A 12495-nucleotide genomic window follows, 5' to 3' on the forward strand; every position below is an offset into this window, starting at 1 on the left:
AAAGTAGCCTGTTTATAATACTACAAGCAACGCAAGTCCTCAAGTATCTCATATATATTAACATTAGCCTTCTTATCATTACCCAAGTTAGGTAATATTTTTAAGTTTTAAAAGGATTTATCTTGGTAAAGGAGGGAATTGAAAATGATTGACCTCTATGATGTGTATACTCACAAGCATTGTTCTTTCAGCTGTCTGCCGTGAGCCATGTCTCAACGCAGGCCGCTGCATAGGGCCGGACAGATGTGCTTGTGTGTACGGGTTTACTGGGAGACGCTGTGAAGCAGGTCAAATTCTTTTCTCATTCACTTTTTTTATACTGTAAAAATTTAAGCTAGCCCATAACTTATTTAGTTGTAAAACAGAAGTGGTTTCTGACAGTAAATAATGTGTTTTTGCCGAGCGAAAGACAATTTTAAGCTGCAACTTGACAAAAAGATTTCACAAATGTAGATTGTTATCATCCCTTATGTAGACATCTATTCATTTCCTTAGTAGAACTCCAATAATCTGAACTCCAACCATCCAAATCGCCAATCATCCACAGTAATAAGAGTTGTTATTAAAAGACAGAAACTTTGATTACTGCAAAATCCAAATCCTCTCTCGCGGTCGTATCATCGTCACGGGAACATCTTCATTGTTTTTAGCGATCGTGGCAAAATCTCGTACTTTTAATCTGTGGTTTTGTATCTGGTTAGGCATCATTGTCTCCGGCAGTCACGGAAACATCATCATCATTTTCCATGATCGCGGCAAAATGTTAAACATTCCCACGGTCCTGTGGACATGCTCATCATCTCATGCAGTCATGGAAACATCTTCATCGTTTTCCGTAATCGCGACCAAATCTCTATCTTCTACGGTTGTGTAGATATGATTATCTTCTCCTGCGATCATGGAAACTCGTAATCTTTTTAGCAACTTGCGGCAAAATCTGGAATATCTTAATAGGTTTTGTTAACTTCGTCTTCTGTTATCAGGGGAAATCATAATCGTCCTTTGCAATCGTGGCAAAAGCATGAATAAAAAATTTTGATATAGTGAAACTTCGCAGACACGTTTTGCGATCACAATAGTAAAAGCTCGGCATGTTTTGGCCCATTTTCTGGAACCACCCCAAATTTTGGAAAAATCCAATTAGGTCATCTGAATTTTTGATTATTCGAATGGGAAACGGTCCCAATCGATTCGGATGATTCGAGTTCTACAGTAGGCCTACTTTGCACACTCTGTGGACGTGCAAAGCTTTGAGGAAGAGGTCTTGGATGTAAATATTCAAATGACTCAATGTCAGGAAAACCTTACGCCATTATCATCATCACTCTTTCCCATGCATGTTAGCCTCCTATCATAAGAACAATCCTTAAAACCTAGTAATTTATAAAAGTGATATAGTTACAGCTGTGTTATTTTTAAAAGCACACCTAATTTTTCAATGTTCCTCATCATTCGGCTTTTAATAAATGGTATTAGCTAAAGAATCAGGTGATCTTGGTCTGTAGCAAAGCTAACATACCAAGCTGTTTTGTCTAATTCATTCAACATATTTCATTCTTCATCTCCACCTTAAAAAAGGCACCCTGCTGTGTCAGCAATATAAATCTTATGTAATCCAAGATAATTTAATTTTGATAAGTAATACAAAGCGGTTTTACACTAGTGTGTCATAAACTAACTACTTGTTCGTTCCCTACAGACTATCGTACAGGGCCATGTTTCCAGCGGGTGGTGAACGACATGTGTCAAGGTCAGTTGGCCGGGGTCGTCTGCACCAAACAGCTGTGTTGCGCCACTGTTGGCCGAGCGTGGGGCCATCCTTGTGAGAAATGTCCAGCAACCCTCCCTTGCGACGAAGGCTACCTCAAGAACATCCACAGTGGCCAGTGTGTCGGTCAGTATCACTAATCTGATGAACATTTTTACTGTGAATATTTCTTATTCAAAACCAATAAAGTTTTTTAAGTAACACTTGCGAGTAAAACTATAAGGGTCGCCATAGATCTTGACCGATGAATCGGCACTACTAGCCATCCTACAAGTTTTCAACAAGCTATCGTCGGACCAGTGATAAGGGTCGGGTCGTAAAGCCGCCTATTGTCCACCACGGAGGGCGGCTCGACCCTCATTAGTGCCGCTCGGTCGCACTCAGTAAGGAATCTGATACCATAAAATAATTCTCTTAAGGAATAAAAATAGTTGAGAATAATTGTGATAATGAGATTTACCTTGAAATTTCGAGTATTTTTATGTAAAATTTGGAGTAAATCGGCCAATTTTCACATATTAATTTTTCTCTAAAGAGGTATGTTTAACCAATTGCCGAGTTGAGTCATTATTTACAACAAATGACTTGAAATTTAAAGACGATATAAAACGATTATTTTCAATATTATTTTTATTCCTCAATCGAATTTTTATTCCTTGATTCGATTGACTAATACGTCGTGCTGCCTACGGCTCAGAGAAGCGTGTAGCCTATACGATTGTAAGGTTGTATAACGATTAAACATTATTTATCATGAATAAATTTAAATTAACTATCCCATTTTTATGTTTATATATTTATCGGATTTGGATGTTATAAAGTGATCACTGCCCTAAAGCTAACATAATTTGTTTGAAGTTGGTATTGTAATATATCCAAATATTATACAGAAAAATCAGGTTTAAATGTTATTTTTGGAGTTTATATGGGTGCGTTCGAGCCCAATTAAATGCAACTCAAGTATTAGTACGTCCAGTAATATCCCATTATGAAAAACGGTCATGGCGTAAAAAAATTAACAAGTACACTAACAATGTTAATAACATCAATATGGTCATTACTTACATCAATTAATTTCCGGACTTCAAATTTACAATTCCTCTATCCCAGAAAGATCCATCTCTTCTCCTTCAGATGGTTCATCTGCACCTTCACTGTCCTCACTGTCACTTTGTCCTAAATCAACAATAACAGCATCATGGAACTCGTCAATTAATTGTTCTCTCTCAAAATACTGATCTTCAATACTTTTCACGTGACTGCAGCACTTTTCCCACTCACTGGCACCGATTTCAGATACCTTCGCTTCAACTAATCTCATAATACTGTTCATGTTAAACTGAGTGTTGCGTTCAGCTACATAACCCTTGATCTGAGACCAGATGAGTTCGATGGCATTCAGGTCAGGGTGATACGGAGGCAGACGAAGAACCGTATGACCACTGTCATTCCCCTCTAAGATTTCGTCTAGACTGTATCTCGTTGGTGGTTTATTTTGCTGGATTAGGTTGAGAAGCTCTGCCTTAAACATTGTTGGTGTGAAATCTATGTTGTGTTGAGTCAACCATGCCTGCATGTCCGCCTTTAGAGAACTTTTTGTGGGGATTTTATCCAGTGTCACATTGTGATAAGAGGCATTATCAATAATAATTACCGATCTTGGTTTCAGATTTGGCAACAGTTTTTCTTGTACCCACTTTTCATAGTTAACAGTGTTCATGTTTTTGTGATAGTCCCCTGTACTTTGGCTGGCTTTCCACTGGAGAAATGTGTTTGGTATAAAACCATCTTCTCCACCTGCGTGTACGATGATTAGACGGTCTCCATTACCAACTGGAACATGAAGTCCACCATTTGTACTATCCTGCCATGAACTTGGAGTAGCGTGATTGGTTACCACATACGTCTCATCGGTGTACACTATTGGTCGGCCTTCCCTTCTAAACTGTCTCATTTGCCTAATAAAATTTATCCTTTTGTTTCTTACATCTTCTCTTTCAATTAGGATTCTTCTGTTATTCCTAGTCTTTCTCCACTTGAAACCCAGTTCTTTCAAAATTCGCCTCAAACTTGTGTTGGAGCCTTTGAAATCGATGGCTTCGGAAAGTCTCAATCGCAACTTCTCAACTGTCGGGACACATTTGTCAGATACATAGAAATTATGTACAGTTCTCCTAACAACTGCTTTGTTAAACTCATCCATTTCTGTAATATTCTTTTTAATTTCTCGTTTTTTATCTGGTGTCAAAAATGAAGCAGTCTCACCAGGGGGAGTGTTATTTAGTTTTACAGCTTCTTTTGTAATCCGGTGTATGGTACTTACAGAAACACCCGTTGCTCTGGAACATCTTTCCTGGCACCTTTTCACTGGCACTATGAAATGATTTTCATTCCACTGTCTAGCTTCTTCTTTAAAAAAGTTTAATACATTACACACTATTTCCCTAGACTGTCCATGCAATTTTTTGTTCTGGACCTTGCTCAATATTGGAGGCATTTCTAATCACAGAAGCGCACATACACGACACAATGATATACTACGGAACGACAGAGAATATGACCGATCAGCCGGAATACCACAGCGTAACTGTTAAGTTAAAGTGTAAAAACCCAGAGGTTGGGGCAGATTCCCGAAAGGGTGACATGAGTCATAAACAAGCATCTGGCAACAAACTCATTTCTCAGTAAAGGAAAGAGAAAGCAAGCCTCATGCAACGTGTTTCCCTCTTACAAACCCCAAAGCGCGACAATAAAAATGTTTTACAAAAACACCAAGTTCATTTCAGATCACTAGACTATTAATTCGTTTCTTTAGACACCATGTTTCTCGTTCATACGATCGATCAGATAGTCCAATTTATTTTAAGCGGGAGTTTTTATCACAAGATAACAAAGTTAAAAAGGTTTACACAATTTACGAGAAAATAGATCATAATGTTATATTTCTGAAACTTGACAAAACAAAAATTGTTGTAAATCACCCCAATATTCGTCGATTTATATGTGTGTATATATATTGTAATAATTACCTATATGATTTTTAAATAACTCCAAAATTTCGAAACCACAGATTTTTTAACTTTTTGTGACATAAATTTAACAAACTGGGTACAAATTTGAAACTTTGTAATATAAAATTTTACAATACTTTCTTAAATTTGATAGGGTTCTCGTCAAAATTGAACGAACCATTTCGAAGGTGTGGGTGTGATCCCGTACACTCGAGTCTACACTATTGTTGCACGGGCAGTAGTTGTAGGAAACCAATGTTTTCAGGAAAGTACCCGCACTCCTCCCCGCGCCCATCCCAACGCTCGCCAATCCATCTGTCAAGATCTGTGGCGACCCTTATAGTATCTAAAGATCTTTATCAAAAAACAAATAAATTTCCCAAAGGAATAGGCCTATTGGTAGAATCCTGGAAACATGTTAACTGTTAATGATACGAATACTTGTCCAATCATTCCAATGATATTTTGGTTAGGCTACTTAAAACTATCAATTCATAAACTTGATGTGACAATCTGAATGCAAAATGGTTTTAGTGTTTTTTTTTTTGTGTGAATGAATTGATTTTGAAGTAAATATGATAGTATTTTAACAGTTCATAATAGTGTTCAGTGTTGTACAGTTGTAATAACATTGTCCATAATAATGCACACAGTGTGTCTAAATATTACTTATCAGATCATAGATTTTCCATAGAATTGCTATTTTAAAAAACTGACCTGAAAATAAATAAAAAATACACTACCTTTATCTTCACAAACTTAGAAACAGTCACCGGCACTCAAAATCACAAATTTTTGTTGTTCAATCAAGTTATTAGTTGATATTAAACTTTTGCAAAAATGCAAAGTAGTAGGTCTACCGGTAATACAAAATAATCTTGAACTTTATCCCCCAGACATTGACGAGTGTGAGGCTATCCCGGGCCTGTGCCTGGGTGGCAAGTGCATCAATACAGTTGGATCGTTTGAGTGCGAGTGCGGCGCAGGACACCGGCGCGACCTCGACAACAACGAGTGTCGAGACCTAGACGAGTGCACTACTTCCCCCTCCACTTGCCAAGACGGCCGCTGTGTCAACACAGAGGGCAGCTTCTACTGCGTGTGCAACCCGGGCTTCATACCAACACAGGACCGAAAAAACTGCATAGGTAAGCTATGAGACAGTTGTATGCATATTAATATATGAGGTAATGTTGAACAGTACCTTGTTATATTTAGAAACCAGCTGTGCCAGCTGTGTGCTGTGTTGATGAGTGGTTTTAGTGCACATCTGATAGCCAAAAGCTCGCCTTATTGGTTCAAAATTGGACCCAAGCTATCCTTGACTATTAGGCTTTTGAAAATGATTGTCCTGACTAAAAAACAGCTTGTCTTAGGCAGTAACAAAAGTAGGCATTACACTAGACATGATCAGTCCATTCCACACTCACCCTGCATTCATATATTCTGATTAAAATATGTACAGTTATGTACCAATCTTAATAACAAAACTATCTTTTAGTACATTTCTGATATGAACATTTTGTATTATTTGAATTCTGAATAATACCTTTGAACATCCAGTGCCTAGAAGGAAAAATGTCATCTCTATGCCATAAAGTTAAGGCCAGTTTTTAGAATAAAGATTTATGACATAAAAACACTCAACTTGTTCTGTTTCAGATGCACGCCAAGGTAACTGCTTCTTGAGTGTGACACCGAGCGGAGTTTGTCACAACGAGCTGCAGATGCGACTCTCACGCAGGGACTGCTGTTGTGGTATGAACATGGGTAAAGCCTGGGGCGACGACTGTCAACTGTGTCCTGAGCATGATGAAGGTAAATATTTTTCATCACGGTTTAGTAAAATACAAGTTTTACAATATTTGCAATTTGGAATCTGACTCCATCTTCAGGTGGGAAAGATGCTTATGTACTGTGATAAGATTTGTTACAAAAACTAGGTGGTGGTTTGAACACAATAGCTGTACCGGTACAAATGTTTGATAATTGGTTTTAAGTTACCTTTGTCAGTAGCTCAAATGGCCGTTAAAACTCTACAACCAGGTTTCGATGCTGAGTTGCACCATGATCACGTAAGTCAGCAGGATAACTTCTTGCTCACATGTCGGTCAAATTGACGTCGTTAAAAAGTTTATAAAAACAATACAGGACGTAAAAAACACATACATTTAAACACGAACAAGTAGAAAACATATTACGAACAAGATCAATCTATCGAACGGGCCCGTCACGGTTATCGGCGGCAGGAGGACTGAAGACGGCACCGTGTGCGGTGGTGTGGCTGACAAAGGTAACTTAAAACCAATTATTAAGTCTTACAGCTCAGGGGCAGAAAAAACAAAAATGTTCAAAACAAATGTTTGAATAAAGGGAGAAAAGTTCTCCTTGCTATAGCTATATATAGCTCTGATACTGTGCAGTTGTGAAGTGACTGTGTGTTAAGTGGTCATTATTAATTAATTTTTCTTAATTTTCGCCTCTTGTCATTTGGTTGCTTCTCCAAATGTTGTTTTCACTTTTCAGCTGTGGTTCCCGGTGCTGCACGGTTTGTTACAGCCTACTAAACTTGTTATCTTCTAGGTTCTTCACTCCCTGAAGAAAACTTCAAATTTTAGATTCCAAAACAATATAAACTTTGTGTTTAAATAACTGGTGATTAAACAATTTTTTTTAACTACAACATTTTAATTTCAAGATGTAACATACACTGCATGGTTTTTTTTCCATAACACAGCCACACAACTTGGTATACAAATTTTTTAAATTCAACCTTCAAACATTAATTCTGTTTTATTAAAAAAATCAATAGTTTGTGGCTAAGTATCAAATCAAATTATCTTTATTCACAGTAGGCCTACATAGGCTTATCATGTGTACTTATGCCCCTTCCTCTTTCAAGCATCGAGTTATAGTATATTCTAAAACCACTTTTAAGCATTTTGCAAACTATCGTAAAACTGTTACAGAGGGGTACAGAAATCTGTGTGGAGGAGGTGTGAACGGTGGTGGTCCCCCGATGGCTATAGATGAGTGTGCCTTGCGTCCCACTATCTGTGGCGGGGGTGACTGTATAGACACACCAGACGGTTACATCTGCCAGTGCCATCCAGGCTTTATTGCGAAGGGCCAGTCGCAAGTGTGTGAAGGCTAGTTCAACACTATAATACCTTAGTTACAATACTTGTTTTATTTGCATAATACGGTACACCAAGCATTTTTTTAGGTGTGTTTTTTTGCTTGAGTGATATAAAAGGGCAAGCCATGTGGATAATTTAGGAGGGTTTTTTAATTGATAGAGTTAAGCTAGTTTTATCTGAGAAAATGAGTATTTTCCCTCTCAGAGGAAGTTCTAAAGTAGAAAAAAGTAAAAAAAAAACGTCTTACTCAGCTTTTTATATGTGTTATTAAATTTACAGATACTGCACTATAGATTAATACATTTGTCTTGAAACAAGTTAAGCAGTGATCCAATCGAGTGCTTGTAGTAGCATCCTGTACCACCCATTCTTGGTGTGAAATACTTTTTATTGATATTTTTCCTGTGATGAAGTGTCAAAAATATTGTCTTAACATTTAACTTTATTAAGATAGCGTGAGTCACCCTCAAAGTTTTGAAGATAGTAGCTGCAATCTAGTCATACACCTAAGTAACTACTTGGTTTTCATCGCTACACTATAAGATGTTTTGTTTACATATTGTCTCGTATTGGTGGCTGTTTAATCAGTCAATAATCAATGTTGGTGTGCAATAAGCAGGTACAATAAATGTTTATGTTTGCATGTTACAGATATAGATGAGTGTAGACAAGGGTTCTGTCAAGGAGGTCAATGTACCAACACTCCGGGCAGCTTCACCTGCCACTGTCCTGTAGGGTTCGATGTCTCCTCTGATGGCAGATTGTGTATTGGTGAGAATTTAGTTATATCATAAAATATTAGATTCAAAATAAAAATTTTTAATTTCCACACAGCGTCGACACTGACCCGGCACCAACATATCCTCTAGTGTGAAAACGGTCCACAATATTACATGCTTTGTTTCAACCAATGTTGTTGGGCCGACATCGTGCCGATATTGAGTCGGTGTGGTGTTGCTAGTGTGAAAACGGCCATTACGGGAAACAACAATGCTGTTGAGATTGTCCATGTTTGGAATTGTTGGGTGAAATTGCTATCATCATTGACACAAGCAGTATTTTCACTATTCCCTGCAGTTCTTAGGTTTTTTAGTGAAGGTCAGAGGTAGTAGATGAGTTTTTAAAATTTTTAAAATGTTCATAGTCACAATGAGCTATCAAATTAAAATACCGGTATCAATATTTCCAAGCAGATAAAATTTTTTTATTGGTTGTACTCATTGATGTATAGGCTAGCTTTAATTTACTTGCAAAATTCCTAACATTTAAGATTTAAAATGTACCGTTTTAATTAAATATTAAATTTCTGTTAACATTCGGCTACTGTACTCAATGATCAAATAAACATCACCACATGCCATACATACAAAAATAAATCTTCATTTTAGAAAACAATCTCAAATATCCAAAGTTTTACATCTGCTGACCAGATCCAGCTTTAGTCGTTGTGCTTTTGGTGGTGCCTCTAGAGGGCCACACTTCAAGTGCCATATGTGTAGTGAAGATGTGAAGTGAGTGTTTTTGGTGGTGCCTCTAAAGGGCCACACAACCAGTGAGAGGAAGTGCCAACTGCCAAGCAATATTATCTCGTAAATTTAAGTTTTCTTTTTGTCTAGAGTATTTATCACTGTATCGTTTTCATTTTTAAATATTTTAATCCTTGTTATTAATTTATAAAATCTTTATCAATTGTTGTTACTCTTTGTTGTTGTTTTTGTATAGTTTTTATTTTTAATTATATATTTCTTTAAATTAATTGTGTTCTTTGTTATTGATTATCTTGAATATTGATTGATCATCTTGAATATTAATTATCTTGTTAAACCCACTTGTAAAATGGTGTTTGCCATTTAATAAAATAAAATGAAATGAAATGACATCTGGTTTGTGTAAATGTTTTATTGTTTTACAAAGCTAGTGATTGGCTGTTGCAGACCATGACGAGTGCAGTCAGACCGGCATGTGCTACAATGGCTTGTGTATCAACATGGACGGATCATTCAAGTGCAAGTGCAAGGAAGGGTTTATACTTTCTCCCACAGGCCATTCATGTATTGGTGAGTTTTTATTTTACACTTTTTCACTTCTTACTTAGGAAGTGGAGGGACTTATAACTTAGGAGCTCCATGGACAATTTTTTTGGCCCAATTACTGTATTAGCTATTTCTGTAAAAATTAAAATGAAGGCCTTTTATAACTGTAAACTGTAACTAATAACTATAACTGTGTGAGCAGCATGTCATGCTCGCCTTCAATTCTGGAGGTTACTACAGTAGACCCCCTCTTAACCGACCCTAATGGGACCGGACCTAGGTCGGATAATTCAAAAGGTCGGATAAAACGGGCAATCCCTAAAATCATAACATAATGAAGTGCTATTCATTTAGAATTATATAATCATTATTTTGAAGTCATACTTGCATTATTTATAAAATAAACTACTCTTATCTCCTTTTTCATATTGATAGAAATGTCACAAATAAACACAAAACACGGTTAAGTCAAATAGGCCTACTTTCAGGGAATATATTATAATACTAGGCAAGAGTCAATAAAATTCCTATTTTAATAACTTTACTACTGTAGTGTATTAATTAATGCTTTCCAAATACATCGTAATACAGTACAGAACCTTTTGTCGTCATTAAAGATACAAGCGACAATTTTGTTACAAGACAGGACGTTTATTTATGGCCACTCACTGGAGGTTCGAGGCACAAAAACTATCTTGACCTTGGAGTTGTTAACACCCCTTCCCTGCCCTCCCTACAAGTTGCATTGTTTGTTTACTCCAGCGATGAGATAATCAGTTCTCAAAATCGTAACGCACTTTATGATGTTATAAATTTGCCGCACAGATAACATATCTGATCAGATGTGCTCGAGCTACGAACGATGATGACAAACTGACAATAGGCTATGCTATATTTTTTGTGATCAACACAAAATAACTGATTGTTAGTCATATCCTGTGGAGATAAGCGTATGGTTCAGTTCTCATCGCCCAGCGTGGGAGCGGAAATGCCGAGATTCCTAGAAAGCGGCGGTTAAACCGAGCTGCTCTCAAAGCAAGGTCGGTTAAAACAAACTGTATTATTTTACGATCAAAGGCGGATAATCCGATTATCGGTTAATACGAGGTCGGTTAAGAGGGGGTCTACTGTAGTTCAATTCCACGGGAGATGCAGATTTTGACCAGATTCAGATGCCATTTGTCAACTAACTATGAATTAATGATATTATCTAACAAAAGGTCGATGTTAAATATTAACAAGACCAGGGTTTTGCCTATTCCCTTGAAAAAAAACTCCTTAAAAGCTCTAATGGGATGGATCAACATCAAATTTAAAAATACATCTTAACTAAATTGATTTTATGATTAAAACAGCATAGATTACGAGATCATAAAAGTTTAATTTTAATGGTGTCATGTTTTGTGTCATTTTATTGTGTAGGTAGTTTTTTTCCATGGACTTAATGTTCCAAGGTGAACCATCTAATCTTTTTATAACTAAACTTTATTGTGATTAAATTTTCTGTTATTTTCTCATATGAATTTAAAAATAAATTGTTTCCAGATGTGGACGAGTGCTATGAGAACCCCCGGATCTGCCTGAACGGTCGGTGTGAGAACACGCCTGGCTCGTACCGGTGTGTGTGCACCGCTGGGTTCACAGTGTCGGCCGACGGTTCATTCTGCGTGGACACCAACGAGTGCAGTGTGGGCGGCGCATGCGCTGGAGGCAAGTGTGTCAACATGGATGGATCATTCCGCTGCGTCTGCGACTCTGGCTACAAACTGACGCCGGACCGGCGCTATTGTGTTGGTAGGTTGTAGTTTCATTTAATTTTGTTGAAGACCATAGGTGAATTGGATTTTCCTGAGTATTTCCTACATCTTTGAGTACCGGTAGTAAAAAGTAGGCTACTCAAATTCCGAGCTAAGTAGTTGTAACTGTAATTAAATGATGTACTCGGAGAATGACTATTCTTGTCCACCTGGTGCTTCAGATGTTCTTTTAAAGCTTACTGTACAAAATTTAAAAAAGGAAAACATGGAATATTTTCAACAAGGTGGCTTATGTCACAATCCTAAAAAATCAGAACATATTTAGCAAGGAACTTAAAACATAATAATAGCCTATATGTACAAACAAAAACCTGATCAAACATAAATCAAAATCCAGTTTAAGAATAATTGTTGATAAAACACAGTGCTTTTCCTATTACAAATAATTCTTAAAAGTTTCTCTTTCAAACTTGCTTGTTTGATTAATTATTTACTCCGTCCATGACAATGTTGACTTTGTTCTGCAGACATAGACGAGTGCCAGAGTTCGCCGTGCCAGAACGGAAGATGTATCAACACTGAAGGCAACTTCCGATGTGAATGTTTGCCAGGCTTCACTCTAGGACCAGATGGCAGATCTTGTGTGGGTAAGTCCTCATAGCAATGGTACTGTAACCTTATAAAAGCTCATAGTTATACCTTCCACCCTATCCTCAAGGTTCAACCATAATTTCACAATGGATATGAAGCCTATCAATTGAAAACTCATACAATTTAACTCTTTAT

General features: G+C 37.1%; 1 protein-coding gene across 1 annotated transcript in view; it reads left to right on the forward strand.

Annotated features, from left to right (window-relative positions):
• Positions 1-12495, forward strand: part of LOC129002256 (fibrillin-2-like) — a 157414-nt gene that overhangs the window by 27632 nt on the left and 117287 nt on the right. The window contains exons 5-13 of the mRNA XM_054429923.1: positions 192-287; positions 1700-1894; positions 5676-5927; positions 6442-6597; positions 7749-7928; positions 8571-8690; positions 9854-9976; positions 11498-11746; positions 12237-12356. Coding sequence (XP_054285898.1) covers positions 192-287; positions 1700-1894; positions 5676-5927; positions 6442-6597; positions 7749-7928; positions 8571-8690; positions 9854-9976; positions 11498-11746; positions 12237-12356 — 1491 coding nt within the window. The remainder of the gene's footprint in view (positions 1-191; positions 288-1699; positions 1895-5675; positions 5928-6441; positions 6598-7748; positions 7929-8570; positions 8691-9853; positions 9977-11497; positions 11747-12236; positions 12357-12495) is intronic.

The sequence above is a fragment of the Macrosteles quadrilineatus genome, unplaced genomic scaffold (genome assembly GCF_028750875.1).
Source record: "Macrosteles quadrilineatus isolate MER2022 unplaced genomic scaffold, UCM_ALF_1.0 Scaffold_9__3_contigs__length_116548681, whole genome shotgun sequence".
Taxonomy (NCBI): domain Eukaryota; kingdom Metazoa; phylum Arthropoda; class Insecta; order Hemiptera; family Cicadellidae; genus Macrosteles; species Macrosteles quadrilineatus.